The sequence below is a fragment of the Cupressus sempervirens genome, chromosome 10, assembly GCF_028749045.1.
Source record: "Cupressus sempervirens isolate cs-2001-9-10 chromosome 10, ASM2874904v1, whole genome shotgun sequence".
NCBI classification, from domain to species: domain Eukaryota; kingdom Viridiplantae; phylum Streptophyta; class Pinopsida; order Cupressales; family Cupressaceae; genus Cupressus; species Cupressus sempervirens.
In genome coordinates, this window is record NC_143127.1 from 224,603,165 (window position 1) to 224,626,505 (window position 23,341).

Here is a 23,341-nt window from a genome sequence, read left to right on the forward strand (position 1 = left end):
TTGTAGCAATCATTTTCACCAGAAGGCTCCAAAGTACTCAAGTTTAAATATTTTACTACCCGAAAACTTAGTTATTCATTACATTGCCTTATACATAACAAAATATAATTTGTTTAGATTGGCAAAAGTACCACCAACAATAAAGTATCAAAATTTGAAGACATCATCTCATGAATTTGGGCCAACGATGTGAGGAGACCAAAGAGGAAGGGGAATTGGCTGCACAAGAAGATGACCTTTAAGAAGTGGGAATGGCTTAAGAGATAGCTTGTCTTTCATAAGCTACAGTTGACCTATTACCAATAGTTGGTCGTCAAAATATTTTATGAAAGAGTAAGGTCATGTCAAAGATGTATTTTATGAAGAGCAAGACATCATGTCAAAGATTTCAAGATGGTCAACAAAAAAGGTGTGTCAAAAGTGGCTAGTTTAGAATCTCTCTGAAATCAGAGGGGGAGGATATACGCCATCAAAGAAAAATATGAATATGTTGTTATTAGGGTCCATGTACCTCCAAAGATGTAGTAAGTGTTTATCCTCTGGGATAACAGGAACTAATGCATAAAGACAAAACAAGATATTCAACATAGGAATTGAAGAGAACTCAGAAGCAACTTATGTGTTTATTAACCATCGAATGTAAGATTACATTAGCAATGCACAACATGCCCTTTCACATCAAGAGGATTCATACTATAATATAGTACCTGAGGGGGTGCGAGGTGAACCGCCACACGTGTATAACTTCCCTCGATTACGCCAAACTACCTAACTACCCAATTTCCCGATAACATCATACCCCCCAAAAAGAAAGTCGTCTCTCGGAATGGAAACACAAACTAGGAATGATGTTTTACATTCATATATCAAAGAAAATAATTAAGATAAAGTAGAGGTGGTGTCCCTAGAACTATGTTGCAAGGCTCACCCTCGTCCAAAGTTGGTACACCTGTTGTGTGCAAACGTGCAAGTTTGCTCGTAGCTTTGAGTTCTCCTCCATTGCCCCTTTCAACATAATTGCAACATATTTTACTTCAGCCTCCTTCTGCTTACATGATCCTCAAGCCTCAGCTAACTGTGCCTCTACAACAGCCTTCTCCTGCCTTTCTCCTGCCTGAGCTCAACCAATTGTGTCTCTATTGCAATCTTATCCTGTGTGACTACATCCAACTAAGCCATCAATGCCTCTCGTTCCTTTGTCCAATCCTTGTGTTCCCTTGCCCACTCTGCCTACTGAGTGGTGAGCTGGGTAGCAATCTCCTCCCAAGATCTCTCTACAGCTGCCCTATCTACCTTCAAGCATAGCAAGTGTCCTTATACACTTCCACTATCTTTTGTGTGATCCTCTCAATGCAGCTACTTGCTCCCACCAAATCAGCCTCAATAGTCCATTCCGCCATCATTTTTGGTGTCCTAATTGTGGGTCATCCTCATACCTCGAAGCAAGTATGGAAGGTTGAGGGGCATCCCATTTGCACATATGACAGAACCTTCCTCGACTCATTCATTCCTCATACCTCGAAGCAAGTATGGAAGGTTGAGGGGCATCCCATTTGCACATATGACAGAACCTTCCTCAACTCATTCATTCTAGATTGTGCCCTAGATGCAATCCGTCGGCCTCGCTCAATCACATCAATAAGAGAATCAATATATGAGAAAACTTCCACATCATCTAAATCGTATGGTTGCTTCTCCACTGTGGGTGCTACTACCTGTCGTTGCTCCTCAACGATTTGCATCATGGCCTCTACAATCTATCTGGAGGGACATCCTTCGGCTACATCGTATGTCACGACAGTCTTCTCCCCTCCTTCGTATCACCCAACTCCGATACAGCTACCTCTCCCGGTGCGCCACTATCCACTGTTGTCACCTGAGAATGGGGACCCTCCCTCATAGGAGACTGACTAGAGGATCTGAATGTCATATGTGTGAGTTGGAACTGCCGCCTTAGGTATTCGCTAGCATGGCTCATTTCTTGACTTGGTTCACCAGAATGCTCTCCAATAGAGGCACCTAGTAGTGCATCATCAATGGTCACCATGACATTGGAGTCAATTTCTTCAAGCCGAACATGTGGCTCCTGCAGTTTGTTGCTTTCTATCTCTCGATTGTCTATCTCCCCAACCTCCTGAGCCATATCGGTAGATGCTCCTCCCATCAAAACTATGTCAATTGAAACTCTATTAGCCAGAACTGTAGGCAGCTCATGCTCTCAATCCAGAACTACCACCTAGGCTTCCTCTCCTATAGTCTCTATCTTGGCTACCTCTATGGGAACTATCTCGACTCTCACCATCATCTCAGTCTCGGCTACCATGGAAACTTTCTGTTGTTACAACTGGTGGCGTCATAATCACTGGTGTCCAATTTTGGTCAAACGTTAGGATGGGGAGCGTGTTTGTAGTAGACACTACGTGTGCTAAAAGAGGTAACACATAGGGCGTGAATAATGACCAAGGCACGGACATTGCTTCCGTCTCATCCTCCTCCTTAGGCTGGGTGTGGTCCTCCTATGAGGCACTCTCACTCTCTATGGTATCCTATCGTCCACTATCTGTGTCTCCATGTCTATCCATCTCCTGTTTAACCTCTTTTGACCAGTCAACTTTTGGCCGCCTAGGTAATCCAAATGCCTCCATCTCACAATGGGGGGCTCACTAGGTGCCAGCAGTCCCCCTCTAATTTCCTTGGACAACTTGTCATTCGGTATGTGTTTCATTATAGTATGAAGAAGCAATCCAATAGCATAATACGGCATGTAAAATGTTTTATGTTGAAGTATCATAAACTCATACATGCACTTAGGCAACAATGCAACCCCAATCATATATCATGCCTCCCATCAAATTATTCATTAGGGTTACTTGTGGCAAAGAGATGTTGGAGGCACAGCTAGAGCCTGTCAATTGACTCTTCACCACATCCATGAGACACCTCCAATGTCCCTCACAGATAAATGTTTTCTTAATTCCTCTGTGGTGTGGTGAGTTACAGAGAGATGCCTTCTCTGCATCTGTAAAGTCCTCTCGATAAATCATCTTAATATGAACATCCTTCTTCTCCTGCGGCATCTTCTAAGGCTTTAACTCAATCTTATGTCCCTTTTTTGGAAACCCGAATACCCTACAAAACTCTAGTGCTGTGAAGGAGATCACTACCTTATGGTGTAGATTAGTGACTGCACTTTGTCTTGAAACTATGTCAATTGATTCTATCATCTTCCTTAAGGAGTCTTTGAATTCTTTGATGCAAAAGATTTGCATGTGTATCACCCAGTGAATCTGAGCTCTTCGTAAGTGCTCTTTGATCAATCGATTATCTAGAGTGTTGGGACAATCAAACTACTATTACCTACAGTGAAGGTCGTTCAGCCCTTCGAAAGTGAATGTTTGAACTGTCATAGGGTCTTTTGAAGCATTTGTCAATGCCATCTTTATTCGTGGTCTCACCTTCTTATTTGAACTCATGCCTCCTACAACTCTCACACTAGAGAACAAGGTTTGGGCATGCTTACTTGCATTCATACTTTGGCTACTTGAATTGCCTACCTACAATTGTGCTTTCCAACTCCTTTTCCCAGGAGACTGTATAGAAATTGTTTCTTGTTTTGTCCTTCAGAAAAACTGTTAGGGCTTGGTTTTTTCTCCTTCCAAGTATGGTTGCAAAAAACTATTAGGGCTTCTATGGTGTCCACAACTCTCAACCCTATTGTATCATCAAGCCCGCTTATGCTTTCAGCTGATATGTCCCATACTACAAAAACCCTCGCATTTGTATGCTCTTGGTCCTTAATCACCTCTATATGGCTTTCTATCCAAGCACTTTCTTCTCTCCTATTGCTTTCTTGTTTACCCTACAACAACTATGCCTTTGATTTACCTTCTAACACCTATTCCTGCTTCCAACTCTACCATAAGTGCACCCCACGTATTTTCCAATGGCCTTGCTTTCCTGTATTCATATCGTTCTAAATGCCCTCCGTATTAATCTTGTGTGTTTACTATAGGAGGAGTTGCTTATTATAGTGATATACCTCACTTCCTCCTCGCTCTATCTATATCCCAATTGTGGAATGATTGTGTAGGCTTCAATTGTGTATTGCATGACACCATACGGAGCATATGCGTATTACATATGATTTGATACTCACCCCTGGATCACAATTCACCCTGTACCAAATGTACGGCTCTTGAAGTCAATGCCATGGGTGATTGTCGTACAGCGAATGACAAAAACACTCTATACTCCTTAATTCGTGCTAGCCATACGGTGTCCAAAGTTGGTATGTTTCCTAGTTAACTGGTTGTATGGGAAGCCGTATAGTTGATGACGCACAGTAAACCTTTGTTTGTCTTGCTGTCATACGATGTGGCTATTAACCCCCGCCTTGCATTGCTCGATGATTAGCTTGGTGTTGTACCGTGACTATGTAGCTTATTCCTCCTTGATGTTGTCGTACAGTGACTCTTTCCTTCCCTTTGTTCATCATTCTATGCGACCATACGATGCTTTTACAATCCGTACAATCTCTAACTTTATTTTTTTCATTTTTAAAATAAAAAAAAAAAAATTGTCCCAAATCTAAGTTATTCAGCCTTCTTGGGTCCTCGTGTCTCTAATGGTAAATCTTCAACTTCGAAACATTAACTTGGTCTGCGATCTCACGTCCATCGGAAGTCCACAACTTGATCGACCCATTATCACCAACTTCCTTTACTTTGTATGGTCCCAACCATTTCACTTTGAACTTACCAAGTTTAATCTCATTGCAGGCATTGTACTTGAACACTAACTGTCCTGATTGAAACCTTGCTTGCTTAAAATGTTTATCGTGCCATGCTTTATGGCGAGTTTGTGCTACTTTTGTTGCCCATTGCGCCATTAGTCTTCGTTCATCCATCTTGTTCAATCTATATAACCTTTTGAGAAGGCTTTCTATATCACCAAGTCTATTCTCAATTGCTATTTGGAGGCTCGGGACCATAAACTCTGTCAGTACCACAGCTTCTTGCCCGAACATTAATTGGAATGGTGACTGTTGGTTGTCACCTTGTACATCGTGCGGTAAGCCCATAATGCTAACGGCAACTTCTCCTCCTAGTCGGCTTACTATACCCTACATGACTTGTAAATTATGGATACAAGAATCTTATTTGTTGCCTCCACCTGGCCATTTGCTCTTGGGTAGTACGGACTCGAGAGGGAGTGAAAGATTTTAAACTCGATTGTACGCAGTCAGATGACATGATTGCCAAAGTGACCCCCCCTTATCACTAGTCAACTAGATAGGGATGCCATACCATTTGATGATTTTCTTGTAAATAAATTTTGTCGTACTTATGGCGGAGTTGTCTAGTAATGCTCGTGCTTCAACCCATTTAGTGAGATACTCTATTGCTACCACCACATACTGACATCTCTAAGTCTTGCTTACCTTGAGTGGTCCAACAAAGTCCAAACCCATCATTCAAACAGTTATTGGGCTTGTGAGGGTTTAAGCGACATAAAATTTCATTTCAGGGGTTTTCCCGTTTGTTGGCAAGTGTCAAAGTTGATTACCCATTCCCTGGCATCATTGTATAGTATAGGCCGCCATAATCCTGATAGGAAGATGTCCCCTTGTCGAACCTTCATGTGCTTCCTGCAAGACACTATGCACTTCCTCTTCCATTACGCACCTTCACAATACTTGGTCTAGGCCCATTTTGTATAGGAATTCATTAATCAGTTGGAATGTTCTGCTGTGTAGCACAAGCTTTCATCACTCTCCTAGCGACATCTCCCTCGAAAACTGTAAAGTCGATAGATATTCCCCAATACTTTTGTACCACTCCGGAAGGATGGCAATACGAAATAGATGTGCATCAGGAAAGTCATCATTGATACCTTCTGGTGGCTCTCCTGACTTGATTCAAGAAATTTGGTCTGCAAGAACATGGCTCTTCCCCGATCTTACGACAATGGTGAAAGTAAACTCTATAGCAGTAGCAACCATCTACTTACCCTGCCTTGTATAATAGGTTTGTTCACCAGGTATACAATGCCTAGTGGTTTATGTAGAATGTGAACAGCGTGGCCAACAGATAGTGTTTGAAATTTTGTACCGTGTATACCATTTCTAGGACTTCTCACTTCGTCGTGTTGTAGTTCTCAGCCCTGGACAATAGTCGGCTTGCAAAATAGACAGGATGATCCAGGGCATGATCACCTATTTGTGCAAGAGTTGCACCTATTGCAAAATTGGACGCATCCACATGCACATGAAATCCTTATCCCAATTTGAATATGCCAAGATCGGTGCCCCTAGAAATCGGGTCTTCTACTCTGTAAAAGAAGTCTCTCTTTGTACCCCAAACATAGGGTTCCCCTTGTCAATCTATCGAGAGGAAAGGACACCTGGGCAAAATTCTTTATGAATCATCTATAATAGCCGATACGCCCTAGGAATGATTTGACTTCGTTCACATCGGTTGGAGCCTTTATTTCAACTATCACGCGTTCCTTATCTAGATCGGTCGATAGTCCCATCTTACACACAATGTGTCCCAACAGCTTGCCTTAAGGGACCATAAATCTAAATCTGCACTTCTTCGAGTTAATTGCTATCCTGGCCCATCGACACCTTTCCATACGCTACCCTAGTTCCACTAAGTGTGTCTTGTCACTAAAAATAAACCAATCATCTAGAAATGCTCGAAAGTTCCCCTCAGACATTTTGTCAAAGATATGGAGAATTATTCTCTGGAAGGTTGTTGGTGCATTGCACAATTTGAAGGACATCCGGTTATGTGCATAGACTATGTCTTCTACCACAAATGTAGTTTTCAATTTGTCTTCATCTGCAACCAAAATCTGGTCATGACAGGAAAAACCATCCATACATTAATACATTTTGTGCCTAGCCACCTCTTCCAATATTGTGTCTGTGAACAAGATTGAAACGGGATCTTCTATAGTGACTGCGTTCAAGCACCGGAAATCAACACAGATTCGGATTTGGTCCATGTCTTTTTTCAATCATATTACGATGGGCGAGACTCATTCAGTTGTCTGGACCTTGAATATGATCCCTGCCTTGAGCATACGTTGGATCTCTTCATCAACCTTGGCAGCATAATTCTTATTCACTCTGTACGGTCTTTTCCGCGAAGATACGGCCGAGTACCAAAGGTATGCGGTGTACACACATCTCTAGGGGTACGCCCTTTAGATCCTTATAAGTCCAAGTGAACATATCTTTATATTTTGTGAAGATTTTAAACGTTGCCACTTTTAGTACAAGATCCCAATCACCACCAGCCAATATATTGTGTGGCTTCTTTGCATCACCAAGATTAGTAACCCATATGGATGGTTCCTCGTACTTGATTGGCCTTCCGACATCAAAATTGTGGGCGGGACTTTCATTGACCTGGGCTTCACCTTTATATTCTCCAAACTCTGGTGGAAACACATCCTTCTCAGTACCTTGGTAAAATTCCTCCAGCCCCTTTCATATAGCTATGAAAAAGTTCATAGTCCTCCATCTGCCAATGGAAGAGTCTGTTCATTGAGCTTACATCATCCTCTAAGCACTCTTCCAGTTCCAATATGCCCTCATCATTAGGTTCCATCAAATTTCTTCCTTTGTATATCTAGCCATGCTCTCCATCTGACTTGGACTCCCAAAGACGAGGCAATCTCCTCACTCACCATTTGTGTACAGAGGTCAATAATGGACTTCCATCCACCACTTTCCATCGGAAATGAGTTCTTCTTCCAGTTTTGGTTCGCCTTCGTTGTCAGCAACCATTCCCTGTTGAGAATGGTGTCACATCCCTTCTTTAGTGAGATCACGACCAAGTCTAGTACAAATGGTTGTGTCCCGATGGTTATTTATTGAGCCATGAGTGTCCCGAGGGGGTTTATTCCTCGTTGATTTGCACCAAGTAGATTAAAGGTGGGTGACCAAAGGGTCGTCTTTCCAAGCTTTTTCCATGACTCCTCCAGCAGGACAGTTACTCTTGATCCTCCGTCAACTATAGTGTTTGTCAGAAATGTTCCTAGAATCCCCATTTCAACTACAGTCGAGTCTTGTCCATTGTTTACTACTAGTCGTATGGGGTCCATTGCGGACCCTCCAAGGACGTAGGTCTATTGTACAAGACCTGTTTGGGAAGTGGTGCTCATTGTGTGGTGCAGGTATTCAATAGTGTCATCTTTAATGGAGGCACAGTATGGTGGTCTTGGATTTTGACTGGTACCTTTGTTTGTCACATCTATCATAGTATGTTGTTTTCGGCCTCTGTCCGTTCGGAGGTACTTGCAGCCTTGTGTGTATCCTTTTTTCCCTTCATGGCCTTCTCTATTTCTTGTTTTGCTTCGCGTACCCTTTGCTTCTTCATACGGGGATCTAGGTGCACGGCTTGTTTCGCCTAATTCTGGGTGACCACAAGTACCTTCTCTTCCTGATAGTTGGCATCTTCATGGTCTCTAGGACCGCACCATCAACACAATTTCTAAGGCGTGTTGCTCTTTGTACAATCTTTGGCAAAATGGCCCCACTGGCTACATATCCACAACTAAATCACAAGTCGACCCTTCGAATCATACTATATTCAGCGTCTATTCTCATTCCCTCCTCTGACTCCCCAAGGGTTGTTACAGTATCTGTTGGATGAAGCATTGTTGGTTTATTGGGTCGGGTTGGTCGTCCCAGGGGTAGACGGTTGCCTTCTAGGCAAAGGGCACTTGCTGACTACGAGGCTCCATGTTGTATGGGCATTCCTTAGTAGAATGGTGCATCACCTAGCAGATGTCCCACATTAACTTTTTCGAGCAACAGGAATGGCCCATCACCTAGCAAATGTTGCACATTAACTTTTTTGAGCATGACTCCATGTGCCTATTTTCTTTGCACTTCATGCACCGCATCTCCCCTTTGTCATTGCGGCCTACACTCCCCTTCATCATTTTGAACTCCTTTAACATTCTCTCCATGTCCCTTTGGAGTGCCTGGACCTTATTATTTGGTTTGTCCTCACTCTCACTATTGCTCCCCTCTCCAGATGATTCATCACTTCCTAACGAAGACTTTCTCTGTTTCTACTTTTTCTTTGATGTTTTCCCCTCACTCTCCAGGTTCGTGGCTCAGTCATAGGCATCAAAGTAGAATGTTGGCGGTGCTATCTTCAATTTCCTCCGTAGGGAGGCAATCAATCCTTTGACGAACCATCTCTTCTTTAGTTCATCCATCGGCTGAGTGGCCAATCTCCCAAGTAATTCTGAGCCTTTGATTATAGGCTTGTACGGTCTCCTTCTTACCTTGCTTCAAACCATAGATCTTTGCTACTACTTTGTTGTCATCTCAAAGCAATCTGAACTCCACCTGGAACTCTTTTCTAAGATCGTCCCACGAACTTATTTAGCTTTTATCCATGTCCAAGTACCAATCCACAGCAACCCCTCACAGAGTAACCGGAAACTGTTGTACCCATCTGTCCTTGTCCGTGACTACATTGGCCATCCATATTGTTTCACATGTGCGGCAACGTTTGACGGGATCCTCCTTCCCGTCTCCAATAAATTTTGGTAAATTTTGTTTCTGGGACATGTTTCTTCTTGTTGGTTGATGTGGACCAGTTGATTCTGTACCAATTGATTAGATTCCCAAACTGATAGGATTAGATCCCGACGGGTTGCTTTGACCACCATGTTGCTGTGTCGCTCTGACACTTGTCCTTGCCTCGATGTCTTGAACTTCCCTCGCCTCTTCTCCTCCTTCATCTCAAGTTTCCTTCCTGCATAGTGTGCAAGATAAATTTATGAATTGTTCTCGCATCTCTTCAATCATATTCAGCCTCTGTCATGTCTTCTCAAGCAATTCTTCGTTGCTTCTCACTCACCAATGTTTCGGCAAACCGTGGCCTTCACCTTCAATGGTTCCTTCGCCTCTCGCGGCACCCCCTTGGTCACCCTGTATGACACCTCTGAGGTCCTCTTCGGACAACCTTTCAACTGGTTGTCCCTCAGCGAGTTGCCTTCCACCTTCATTCCGCTTGCTACACAAGAATTAGAGCTTTGTGTGTGGCTTGCAAATCATCCATTTTCTCCTTTCTATTTTTATTTTTACTTAGTAAATTGGGCATTAATTTAACCAACCATCACAAGCAGTAAATAGAACACTTTTTATTTATTTATATATCCATACACATGGGTTGACTGTGCGACCATTACAATTTTACAAGTGTTCTTTTCATTTGCCATTCCCAAAGCTTAAAGCTCATGGGCTAGTCCTCTGTCAGGTATCATCACGTTCCTCCTCCTAGTGGTTGTTTCCAGCAAAGTTCCTCAAGATCTGTTGGCAGCGTTGCTCCCTCTTTGTTTCCTCCCTTTGCCTCGCCTGTGCGAGAAATGCTTGCGCAAACAGGCACGGAAACTAATGCAAGAGCATGTTTTCTGTGGGGTTCATGTTTAAGACATCCCAGACAGTGTCCTCAAGAACTTTTGCATGTACGACCTCTCTCCTTATGAAAGTTTCGATAGTTTCTCGAAATAGAATGTGAAAGTTCTCTGTTAAAGCATGTTCGCCTTCAAAAAGCTTCGTCTCTCCATCATCATTGGTTCTGACATTCTTAGGAACAGGTATTCCCATTTATCCGTTGAGTTCCATTCGCTGCGTTGTTCCCAAATTCAAGCAGCAATGGTGCCAAATGTTTACCCTCCGTGGTAACAGGAACTAATGCATAAAGATAAAACAAGATATTGAACACAAGAGTTGTACAGAACTCAGAAGCAACTTATGTATTCATTAACCATCGAACGCAAGATTACATTTGCAATGCACAACATGCCCTTTCACATGAAGAGGATTCATACATATAGTACCTGAGGGGGTGCGAGGCGAACTGTCGCACCTGTATAACTTCCCTCAGTTACACCAAACTGCCTAACTACTCAATTTCCCGATAACAGTAAGCACATTCTGCACTCAAAAAAACTGATCCTAAAACTAGCCAGCTTTGACACGGAAGTCTCAATCTAAGCAGCAATCTCTAAAAACTGCTAGTCTAACTCATCAATCAACTTAGTCTAAGTTAAATTGACAAATCAATCCAGACTGAAATGCATAAGAAAGTCACGTAATTATCAATTTTGCATGAAAATTATTTTGCATTTACATTAAATCTTACATGAACTCACACTAAGAACTGAAATGCATCAAGTATCACATTGTTTATTATTTTGCATGAAAAGAAAAAGGGTTAAATTTTATTAGACATAGGCATGTATTTGTCCTCGTTAAGCACAGCAGTTTTCTTCCTTTATGTGAATTGGGTTTACTCTTCCAAGACAGGTGTTGAATATAGGCTATCAGATAGAGTAGATCTTCTTCTCAGGAACTAACTACCAATATACAGTTTAAAGTGCTTTAGCCAAAGCCATGTGTTTCATTGAAATGGATGAATGTTTAAATTTTTAATCATCATATTATTTGCTTTGTCATATTCTAATAGTAAGACATAGCATATTCATAGGTGAAATGCATGTAGATATATTATGTTGCACCAGATTCCATTTTGCCTGTTGTTTCCAGCTTGCTAGGCTTCTCGTGCATGGTTGGGTATTCTTCAAGTATGAAGAATTATGGAGAAATCTAAGCTTTGTAGTTGGGCAGAAAAGCACCTGAACCATGTTTGTGTGACTTGAATTTACAAGTGACTGTTGGGTAATTGATAGCCACAGATTCCAGTATTTATGTTTCTTATATCATTACTTCTATTCGTACATCATTATTTGTATGCTAGTAACTACATGGGCATGAAAGCCTAAGTTGTACTCCTAGTATATCATATTTCATGTACTTACATTATGGGTTTAGACACTTTTACGAGTGGGATGTAATATGTCATTTTATATATTGAAGATATTTCATTTCACTTCCATATTAATGTGAAATTGAACATTTATTTAATTTGTGAGATACTTAAGGGATGAGAACCTTACATTTTGGTGCTTATTTCTAGACACTCACACTCTTTGAGACTAGTATTAATATTAGGGGTTGGTCAATTCCATGGTTGGTTAGAAAAGCACCTGAACCATGTTCCTGTCACTTGGAGTTACAGATGACTGTTAGGTAACTGATGGCCAAAGCCTCCACTGATTATTATTCTTATATCATTATTTGTATCTGTACATCATTATTTGAATGAGGGTAACTGCATGGTCATGAGAGCCTAAGTTGTATTCTCTGTATATCATATTTCATGTACTTATATTCTGGATTTGGACGCTTTCACAAGTGGGATGTAATATGTCATTTTATATATTGAAGATACTTCCTTTGATTTTCATATTTATGTGAAATTGAGCATTTATTTCATTTTGTGAGATAGTTGAGGGGTAAGAACCCTACATTTTTTGTACTTATTTCTAGACACACACTCTTAGAGACCAATATTACTATTAGTCACACCTGCAGCTCCTACAACACACTAAAAATAAACAAATCAACCAGAAATAACTCCGATCAACTTCATTCCATCAGTTTAAACAATCTAATTCTTCTTCATTGCTCTTCTGATTCTCTTATGCTCCTAGTGAAAACAGTCTCTAGTTTGACCCCTCTAATCATCCCAAAGATATTTAGAAATGGGAAGCTCCTCATGAGCATAGACACCCCAAACTCCCAAACATGAGAGAACCCATTTACAATCATGGGTATCAACTTGTCACCTACCACGTTTACCCTAACAGCAAAGAGTTGATCTCAAAGCTCAGTGATCTCCACTAGGTAACTATCCACCATATCTGCATCGCCTATACATCTAGCACTAAGCTTGCTCTTAACCAGCATATAGCAACAAAAGTTCACAATCCAGTAGAAAGCAATCAAGGCATCATGCATTTTCTTCATTTCTTCTTTGTATTGATGTGAGGGATCAAATCTTCCTCTTCTAAATCTAGGATGATTCTCTTCACTTTGCATAATTATGTTATGTTTGAGGAGCTAAACAAGGTTAGGACTAATAGCCTTCTCCAAAAAACTCCGAATATCAACCTAGTCTAGTAGCATCTACAATCTACACTTCCAAGATGTAAAGTGGAAAGTACCCTCTAGACACTAACACTCTTTGAGACTAGGATTAGTCATATCTATAGCTCCTAGAACCTAGAACACACTACAAATAAAGAAATTAACCAGAAATAACAGAAATAGATATGCGGTGAGAACCTTACATTTATTTAATTCTGTGAGATAGTTATGGGATGAGAACCTTTCAATGAAAATCAAGGGGCTTTCATCCTTTGATTTCAAATCTTGAGGGGTTTCATCCTCGAGTTGTTTAAGCACAGTTCACACTGCACTTGAAGTAATAATATAAAATATCTTCACAAAACAATGGAGTCTACTTTTCCTTGATTATCTTACATACCTTTATTCTTTAGTAGACAGAACTCCTCACAGATCTTTTGACTTTTATTGACGTCAATTTTATTATTAGTAATCCTTCCTTAGAGAAATCACAAGCACCCTTAAACTTCAGCACTGCATGCTAAGTACATTTAAATTATTTTAGGGCTGTCACCATGCAGCATTACCAAATAGTATTTGTTTAATTGTTACATCCACCCTTCCCAAGATTGCTTAAACTCAAGCAATCAGAAATTAGGATGCTAAAGGATTTTTTTACTGTCACATGTTGCATCTTTTCTGGAAAATATTTCAATCAAATTGGATATTTCATTCATTGTTTTATTTCTTAACTTCTCTCTAAAATTTATACCTCGGTAATCATAATTAGTGTTCATCATCAAGTAGGGCTATTTTTTAATGAAGGAATAATTAGAATTTCTTAAGGCTATCTTTCTTTTAGTGGTTGTAGATGTATATAAACATTGTGTTGCACATGCTATTTGTCCATTCCTAAAATATCCTTCCATTCCTTTTGCTATTATAACTCTGCAAGCTATTTACCCTCTCATTTGATCTTTAATTCTGTTATCAGAAAATTTTGGGTCAACTCTTCCAAAACAGTGTAGCCATTGAGCTCCTAAAACTACACTGGTTTCTCCTATGCACACGACACAGAAGTCCTTGCATCTTGATCTTACAAGTGTATCCTGCAATTGCTGAATTTTCTTAGTGTATGGGAAGGTAAACCATCTGTCACTATAACACTAAATCCATTGAAATCTTATGCTTGTGACCCTCTTCTAGCAACTAATCCTTCATCAACGAAATTGTCTATTATTCCACTATCAATAAAGATCAAACTTTGTACCCTTGTAAAACCACTCAAACTAGAAAAGTATGCTATTTAGAAGCACCTAACAAGGTTGCCAGTGTGCCCTTTGAATTTCTCTTCTTCAGTTTGACATTTAACAACTTTGAGTTTTAATTCTTCCTCATCAAACACTACTTCTATCTAATGTACTTGATCTATTCCTAAACAACAATGTCCAAGTACCCATGGTTTTCTACAAGAAAAACATAACTTGTTTCCATGCAACTCATTTTAGGTTACTTCAGCAAAATTACTCTTTGATGTTAACACCTCTTGTTGAGATAAAAACCTTTTGAAAAGGTTCCAAATTCAACCCTATAATTAGGGTTTTCTTGAAACAACTTCTTCTTGGGTACAAAAGTTTCTAAATTAAATAGTTTCATGAAGGGTTAATAGATCAAATGCCTTAATTAAACTGATAAGAGGTTCAGTTAGTCCTCCTTTTGAAACATTAAAAACCATTACTAATAACACTGGGAATTATTCTACATCTCTCTCCACTATCCCTTCTTGTTTTAAATGTGCCAATTATCAAAATTGGACTTGTGGATCCTTCCTATTGAAACTCTCAATCAACCTTTTGCAAAATTCATCATATGTTCTATTGATCTACAATCTTGGTTAACCAACACATAGTACCACCATTCATGAGCTGATCCTTCCAAGTGTAAGGTTGCATCTTTGATAGCATCACTGTTAAGCAGCCCATGCAAAAGCAATACTCTTATTAGAACCATTAAATGTAGATAATATTAACTTGACCAAAGCCCGATGGTGTTCGTTTTGTCTTGGTTGGGTTCTAGGCTCCATTCTTGATCCATTTCTTCCTCTCTTCGTATTTATGTAATTTGTGAGAGACATTGCTTCCTATATTTTTCTAGAGAGATTTCTATATTCTATATAACAAGTGGTGATATCATCTTGCACTGAATTTTGTATTTTTTTAATGACCCTTATGTATTCCCAATTTATCACTTCTAACATGTGACTGTAATTTGTTCAGCACATACACATACATCCATATCATTCTGCCTGCTACACCATTTTATTCTCTCTTATTGGTCATCTTTTCTTTATTCGCTGCTCTGTTGTACTTTTCCAGTGTTTGTATATTTGCCATTTGAAATCTGAAAACTATCAAATCTTTCACAGCTTTAAGAGAAGGACGTCTGGCCGTTGATATTATTACATACTTTATGGAGCTAATGACAACTCCAATCTACATCCAAGATTGTGACATTCACAATAGAGATCCTCTTGGCTAATCTCCATAAGTAATCTATTACTCTACAATGACAACACAAGCTTAGCAAATGAATATTTAGTCTCCAACCAATAATCCACCACCTGTAAAAATTATTTGAATCAGTTTGTGCAATATAAAATTCATCTCCAATAATATTTGCTCAATCAAATATTTAATTCATCAAATGTTATAAGGGTCACTGATGATTGCAGATATAGTTAGACCTCTTGAAACATCAATAATAACTATTCAATGAACCTGCACTATCGCCTCTTCAGATCTACTGCCAAATTTTAACTCAAGAAAATGAATTGACTACAATCAATATCCACATGTTTATATGACTTATGCCCAACCAATGTCTAGGTGATGTCCAGTATTGCCATAAAAAAGAATATTTGTCTGCAAATATCTTCTTGCCCACTCTATTATTTGATGACCTCCCCATAATCGTTCCTTACATTCAAAATTCTTGCGTGTTTGATCAATGTTTTCGATATATATTCTAAAAACAAATACTTTCTTTTATTGTTGTCTTCCATTCTCCCTCTTTAGATCGCTGTGTGTTCTGTTTGGTTCCTTTTATTATGAATATCGCTAGTAACAATAATTTTAGATTTTCCCAGGGAGAATTTAAACTCAGTTTTGTTTCTGTGACTTAAGAGCCCAGTCACATGGACCATCACCATCCACATGCATATTTCAATATGCCTACTTCAATAGATAAATCGCATACCATGATTGATAGCAATAATTTTGAGAAGCTTCATTGTATTCTTTCGTTGTCACTTTCTCTATATGCCAAATCTATATCTTTCATCACAGACAAAAATCTTTCTACCATGTATTTGATCGCTTGATTACATTTGCAGTCTAGCTCTCATACCATGGTGAGTAACATGGATCGTTTTCTGCAAATATACTAACATTGCCAATGTAATTGATGTGTTCCAAATGCAGATTTTGATCTCATATAAATATGAGAGAAGACATGTCTCTTCATGATACATGTCTTTAGGGTTTAATCATCATTTAATTTATATATTTAATAATAATAATTTGTATTATATATATATATATATACACACATTATTATTACATGAATATGTATATATAGGAAATGATGATTTACCAATAACAAAATGTATCTCAGATCGAATTAATCTGACTGAAGCTACAACTTTAACAACAATTACAACCTAGATATGACCAACTATCCATGTCCACTATTGATATTGATACTAAGCCCTATTTCCACAAAAACTGCTGGCAGCTCTCCCCACAGCTTTGTCTCATCAAGGAAAGGAGCAACCTAAGGCCTCTTCTCTATTCCAACATTTGGCTGAAGTCCATGTAATTGCTCATAACACGTTATTCAATATATGAGCAAAACAGAAACAGCTTAATGATTGGCATCAAATACCTCCAAGTTTCTAATAGGTGAAAATTTTCACCGTACTCAGATATACAAATATCTTAATGACTCAACATTCTAAGCCTAAACGTCTTTGATATGTGCCTCATACATTTTACATCATACTGGCAAAAAAATCTTTCAAATTGGATCTTCCTTCTCAGCTTCTTATAATAATGTTGAATGGTAAATCAATTTAAGACTAAATATTTTGTGAGTGACCATGTTTGGAACAAAACTTTTCAATTCCTAAAGAAATTGCTTAAGGCTCCATGAATCCCAACATACCTCCATTGACACATTAAAAAGCTGTGACATCGTGGACAATCCATATAATTCTTGTCTAGCTGAGTTTTGAGCATGAAAGTAAATCAGCATTTGTAGCAACAGTACTCAATGAAGAAAAAGAGTGGACATTTGAGGATTCTGGAAAAATAATGTACTAATGCACGAGTCATACTAATCACAAATAATGATAGAAAAATGAAAAATACAAAAAGCATTGTTCTGACAAAGAACACAATGAAAGCCCTAAACATTCCCACAATTTTTTTTTGACAACGAAAAGAATGAATTGGCATAAAACTGTGTTCTTAAATTAGACAATACCTCTCTGAGCTCTGAAGCCCGTTGTTCTAGTATTTGTATCTCATCTTGATCTCTGTTATTCTCTGTACCCATTATAGTGTCTCCCTCAGGTAGTTTAGTCTGAATTAAAGAAATAAAAATATTACTTGATCAACATCCAGAAAGTGTAATCTAAAAGAGAAGGTATTTCAGAGCAAAAGCTCAACATAAACTTCCCCATTGTTAATTTCTCAAAAAATAAGCCAGATTATTGCATACGTAAGCCATACTTTAATTTACAGGTATTGCATTTCCCCAACTTTAAAAAAAAAAAGTTAACCGCATGAATATTTCCCATATACTTTACATCCCAGCACAAAGCGGATCAGAAACTAAAATTTTCAAATGACCCATTTCTAAAATGTAACAGTCAGATATTTTTAACATAATAGCATTAAACCAAAATTAACAAACTATTACAGAGAATTAGAAATCAGATGATCCCAAATCGACTCAAGGAGAAAAAACACTTAGGAAAACATTCAAAACAATAAGCAATATTTCTTAGGATAGGAATCTTTTTGTGGCCGAAGCCAAAATTGATTGACGGTTGATCTCTGTGAACTGGTCTTTCCTGGGAATTGAATCCTTCAAAAGATGATGTTGCAGATAATGACACCAAACTACTAGGTTGTGAAACTTACTTCCCACAGCATTTTCAAGATCACGTGCTAACAATTTATCCCTCTTCCCAACTAAATTGTTCAAGACGCTAATGACATTTGACGGCAGATTGATCACACTGGAAATCCTTGAGAATCAGTCTCAAGATTAACTTATCAACATATACTGTAAGATGGACACTACAAACTTGAGGCACTCTAGAAAAGATTCACGTGCAATTACACGGTCTCAAACCTTTTCATCGGTTTCATGAACAGCCCAAGCAGGCTAGATGGTCAAGTCAAGTGAACTTCCTAAAGAAAGCACAAACTCAAATTAGAGGGGAGTTGTACCTAAAAGCACAGTACAATGGTAGGGCAACGTCTAAACAGATAACTAAAACGCATATCTTACCGAGGACACTTCGGTTTTTTTTTCAAATCCTATTTATATGTAATACGTTTTAGTTAAATATATAGCCACTACCCTATGGTAGCACAATTTGCCACCTTGCTCCCTACTCATCCAAAACATATTCAACGCGGGCATTCAAAATGACTGCAGACCTTAATGTTATTTAACTGCGACATTTTGCTTTTCGGACACAACTGTTGATTGGGTTTGTCGTGCATCCAGAAACACGCAACAGTTTTATTTATAAACAATAATTTTACTCAAACCTACGGAACGTAGGCAAGACAAAATTTCAGTAGTTGATTCCGGCATATAAGTCGATTGAGTTTATCTTGCATCAGAATCGCGCAGTGCTTTTATTTAAAAATACTCCTAATGACAGAAACTATACAGTCTACAGATTGTTGGCAAGACAGAATTTGAGTTGTTAATTCCAGACATATACTCCAGTTGTGTTTTCTCTTGAGTCAGAAAACACACAGTACTTTTATTGATGAATGATACTTCTATAAAGCAGCTTCTATTCCAAACCGCAGATTGTGAACAGGGCACAATTTCACTTTGATGACTGAAACCCAACAGAAAAAGTGAAATTGAAAAGCTCAATAAGTGATTAAGAAGAGTGAAAAAACAGCGGAGAGCTGTGAAACACCTGAAATGAGGAGATGAGTGAAATGACATCCCTAAGGGAATCAACAGATTTTTTGTAGCGTAGCCTTGCATCATCCAATGCACCGCCTCCACCTCCGCTTCCACCGGCAGCAAGGGAGGGATCGTGATCTCTGCTGTTGGGGGGTATCCAGAGAGAGGGGTCGCACAGCTCTTGGTTCATGGAAGCAAGAATCTGATGCGCTGCTTCAACGGTGCCTTCTAGATGCCTCTGCCCCTCCACGGCCAATTCTTCGCTCCTCTTCTGCTTGTTATTATTTACCCTCTCTTCTCTCATTGTCTCTTTTCTTCACTTTTTTCTGCTGATAGTCGAAGTCGCTGCTGATACTCCTGGTTCAAAATAGTGTATCGCGATCTTCTATTGAAATTATGCCAGAGAATTTGACCTGAAACGTAACCATCCAAAGCAAAGAAATATTATGTACGAGCACTTGTACCTAAAAGGTCCAAGGGTTAGCCCATCAGTAAGACCACATTCTTTTAATTTAATACAATAATTAATTTTATAATAAGTCTATAACTAGGTCAATGTGGACATTGAACCCTAACATAATAAGATAAACAATGTGTACTAGTAAAAGGGCTTGTCGAGAGAGAAGAGTGCTTCTTCCATTGCCCACTTCATAAAATCAATCAGAAGAGTGCTTCTTCCATTGCCCACTTCATAAAATCAATCTCTGCAATCTCAAAAATCGCACACTAAGCCTCGAGCAACCACACCAATATGTGGTTCCATTAATCCCACACACTGGATTTGTCCAGAAACAACTCACATGACATGAAACAAATGAGTGCTAAGTGTTCCATGATCCAATGAGTGCTAAGTGTTCCATTTATTCTCATGAGAGATGGATTCATGTTAACATGGGTCAATGAGTTTGACTCAAAAATCACACAGTTAAATCCTGATAGCAATATCACAACAATGAAACAAAGTCACTATATTTTCCATTACATGTTATGGTTTCTTCTACATCTTGTGAATTGGGTAAAGTGATAACAATGTTCTCACTTGCAATTGCCAAGATAGGTGTTAAAAAGAGGAAAGACAGTAAGATTACAACCAGGTGGGTACGTACAGAATTGCATCCAATTTCCATGTCTCTTCTCCACATCATTTCCTATCCCCTTTGTTTATAAAAATAATTGTATAAATCATTTTCAGCATCCCAGTTTACTGTGTTTATAACTATTGTTAAATGATTTATGAGACCTACAAAGTTACTCAGTGCCTTCAACAAGGTGTGGGCTTGTTGGAGTAACATTACCATTTACACACAAGTTGTTCAAGTGTAAACTTTCTCTGTGTGAACAAAAGTTCATTAACTCTTTCTACTCTTGACTCCTCCCTGAAATTATTTTCCAAATATAGAATTTCTATCATATATTGGATGCATACAAGAAAACAAAAGAATTTGTTAAAAAGGTTTTTAAGAAATAAATAGTTGAAACGAAATATGCTTAGCAGTCTAGTTGCTTTCTTATTGCGTAGAAAGACTAGCTTAAATTGAGTAAATCAATTAGACTCACGAAAATTTGTATTCGCAACAAATATTAGTATTTGTGCACTTTATTATCCAACTCTTTAGGAAAATCAATTGTCCATAGTAAAAAAATAAATTTATAATTTAAGCAAATAAATAAATGCACACATAATAACAATTCACTGTTAATGGCTACATCTACAGGAAAAGAAGGGCAATCTTTGTTCTATGTTTTATGCTTCGTTATAGCACCATATATAGAGATACATATTATACATCCATTTTAACTAAAAAGATGTAAACTAAAGTCTTAGGATAAATGAAGAGATGAGTAACCATTTGGTAATGTCTATGAAAATATATGTTCTATTTATGCCTATATAGTTGTTGCCCTAGAAATCATGAACACACCACCTTGAACTTCAATCTATAGCACTCAAAAATGAGATATCCCACTATAAGTCTAACAGAAATTGCCTACTCAAACACTTTACTAATCTTGGGTCTGGTTGAAGGGTTTGAAACAAGCAACATTAGCCCACATGTGTTGAACCCATTGATAAGAAATGGCAAATCAGACACCATAAAATGTGACCCTTTTGTTTGCATAAATTCCCAACAACCTCCTTGTTTCTTATCTTCTTCTAGTTCCTGCCTCTACTTAGTTTCCTCCAACCTCATGACATTATATGAACTATTATCTACTTCAAAGAAAATTAAAATCATTAGCACGCATTTTATCCATACATTTAGTCTTCTATCCATGTCTTCTTCTCTTAGTTGTTAGGCTCTGTAAGTTTGATTTTATACATTCATTTTTTATCAGAGTTTTTTCATTAGAGTGAGCCTTATATAAAATATAAGAGCAAGATTGTGAACGAGACTTCAATTCTAAGAAAAGGAGGTCACTTGCAAATGGATGAAGGGTAGACTAAACAAGAAGAGGAACAAATTTGAAAAAGTTGTGATAAATACCATGTTGCTTTTCCAAGATTTCACATTGGATCTTTTCTTAATCCCTAAACTAACCAAAAGGCACTTTTCCATGTATAAAGACATTTCGAATGAACTAAAAGCAGAGTAAATGAACAATTTCTTAAAAAGTCAAAAAAAATCTTAAAGATTCACTTCACTTCAATTTGTGTATGAGTTTCGGCCCTACTACCTTGTCATCCCTTAGTTGTCTTGCCACACCTACACACAAGACTACATAATAGTTACACCTAATTCAAATTTTCCTTACTCAAAACAATTGAAAATCTGGATTTCTACACCTTTGAAGTAAAAAAAAGTCAATAAATTTGGGAATCCTGCCAGGGCTTCTGTTTTGCTAGGTGTATCATTGGTGGAACATGGTCAACAAGAATTCAGTCTACCTATTATTGTGTGTGTGTCTATATATATATATATATATATATATATATATATATATATATATATATATATATATATATATATATATATATATATATATATATATAGAGAGAGAGAGAGAGAGAGAGAGAGAGAGAGAGAGAATTGGTTGAATTTCCCCATTTGATTTTGATCATAATAATGTTAAATGGTTCATCGTATACATAGCTTTGAAGGTGGAAAAGGTACTACCAGAGGAGTAGATTTGAAAAGGAACAACAACGAGTTGCATTTACAAGTCTCTCCATTTCAATCCCTATTTTTAGACACCACAGGCATGACTACAATAGTTTCTTTACAAAAAATAAATGATATTTCTATTCAAAGTGTTCTATTCCATGTATTACGTAAGGTGACATATTTCTTTCCAACTTAATTCTATATCCGGTAGAACCTAACCTTAAAGTAATTGCTAAAGTCAAATCAATTATGGGAGAGCAACTTTTAGAACTATCGAACTACAATACAGACTAGAGGTAATCTTAGAAATGGTAGTTGAAGAATATATTGAGAAAAGAAATGTTGAACGCCCTAGGCAAGGAAAAAATCCTTTGGATGGTACCAACTGTTGTTGGTGGGTCATAAAACACCTATTGGCAAAGACTGATGGATTTTGTGTCATCTTCAATAGTCATCAATAACTCTACACTCCTTTATCATATTTTTTGTGCTTCTCTTGCTCTTCATCCTGATGATGGATCACGTAGTGTGATTCGAAACGTTGATGGTAAAAATCTTAACACAATCGAATCCAGAAACATACCAGTACAATATAATGGATTGTGGAAATTTGTTCTCTTTAAACTCTACACTCCTTTATGTAAACTCACTTTGAGTTGTGGGCAAAGACTAAATTGTGTTCCCATCTTGCACAAACTATATTTAATGGCTATTGTTAACTATTCTTTTAATTTCATTGTGATAATGCATTTACATTTTTAAGATAAATTGCTTTCTTCTTTTTTAAATTTTTTAAGTCATTCAGGAATTTTTTGTGGAAGTTAATACTTTTATTGTCTCTTTCTTATATAATTATTGTTGGTCCCCTCTACCCTCCACTTCTCAAAAACACAAAACACAAAATAATTGGAGAGATTCTATGCTCCAAGATAATTAGATTGCAGCAAGAAATGTAGCTTTCAATCTCATTAACTTATGAACACCTCTCTCAAAACTATGGTCTTACCACACATCT

At 38.1% G+C, this 23,341-nt stretch overlaps 1 protein-coding gene across 2 annotated transcripts in view; it reads right to left on the minus strand.

Annotated features, from left to right (window-relative positions):
* Positions 1-19,727, minus strand: part of LOC149533443 (mediator of RNA polymerase II transcription subunit) — a 39,928-nt gene extending 20,201 nt beyond the window's left edge. The window contains exons 1-2 of one of the 2 annotated variants that reach the window (XM_089804287.1): positions 19,233-19,727; positions 17,546-17,644 (exon numbers count right to left, since the gene is read on the minus strand). In XM_089804287.1, the coding sequence (XP_089660413.1) occupies positions 17,546-17,644; positions 19,233-19,526 (393 nt within the window). In that variant the 5' untranslated portion in view covers positions 19,527-19,727. The remainder of the gene's footprint in view (positions 1-17,545; positions 17,645-19,232) is intronic. The other variant, XM_089804288.1, reaches the window with a different exon arrangement.
* Positions 19,728-23,341: the final 3,614 nt, after the last annotated feature.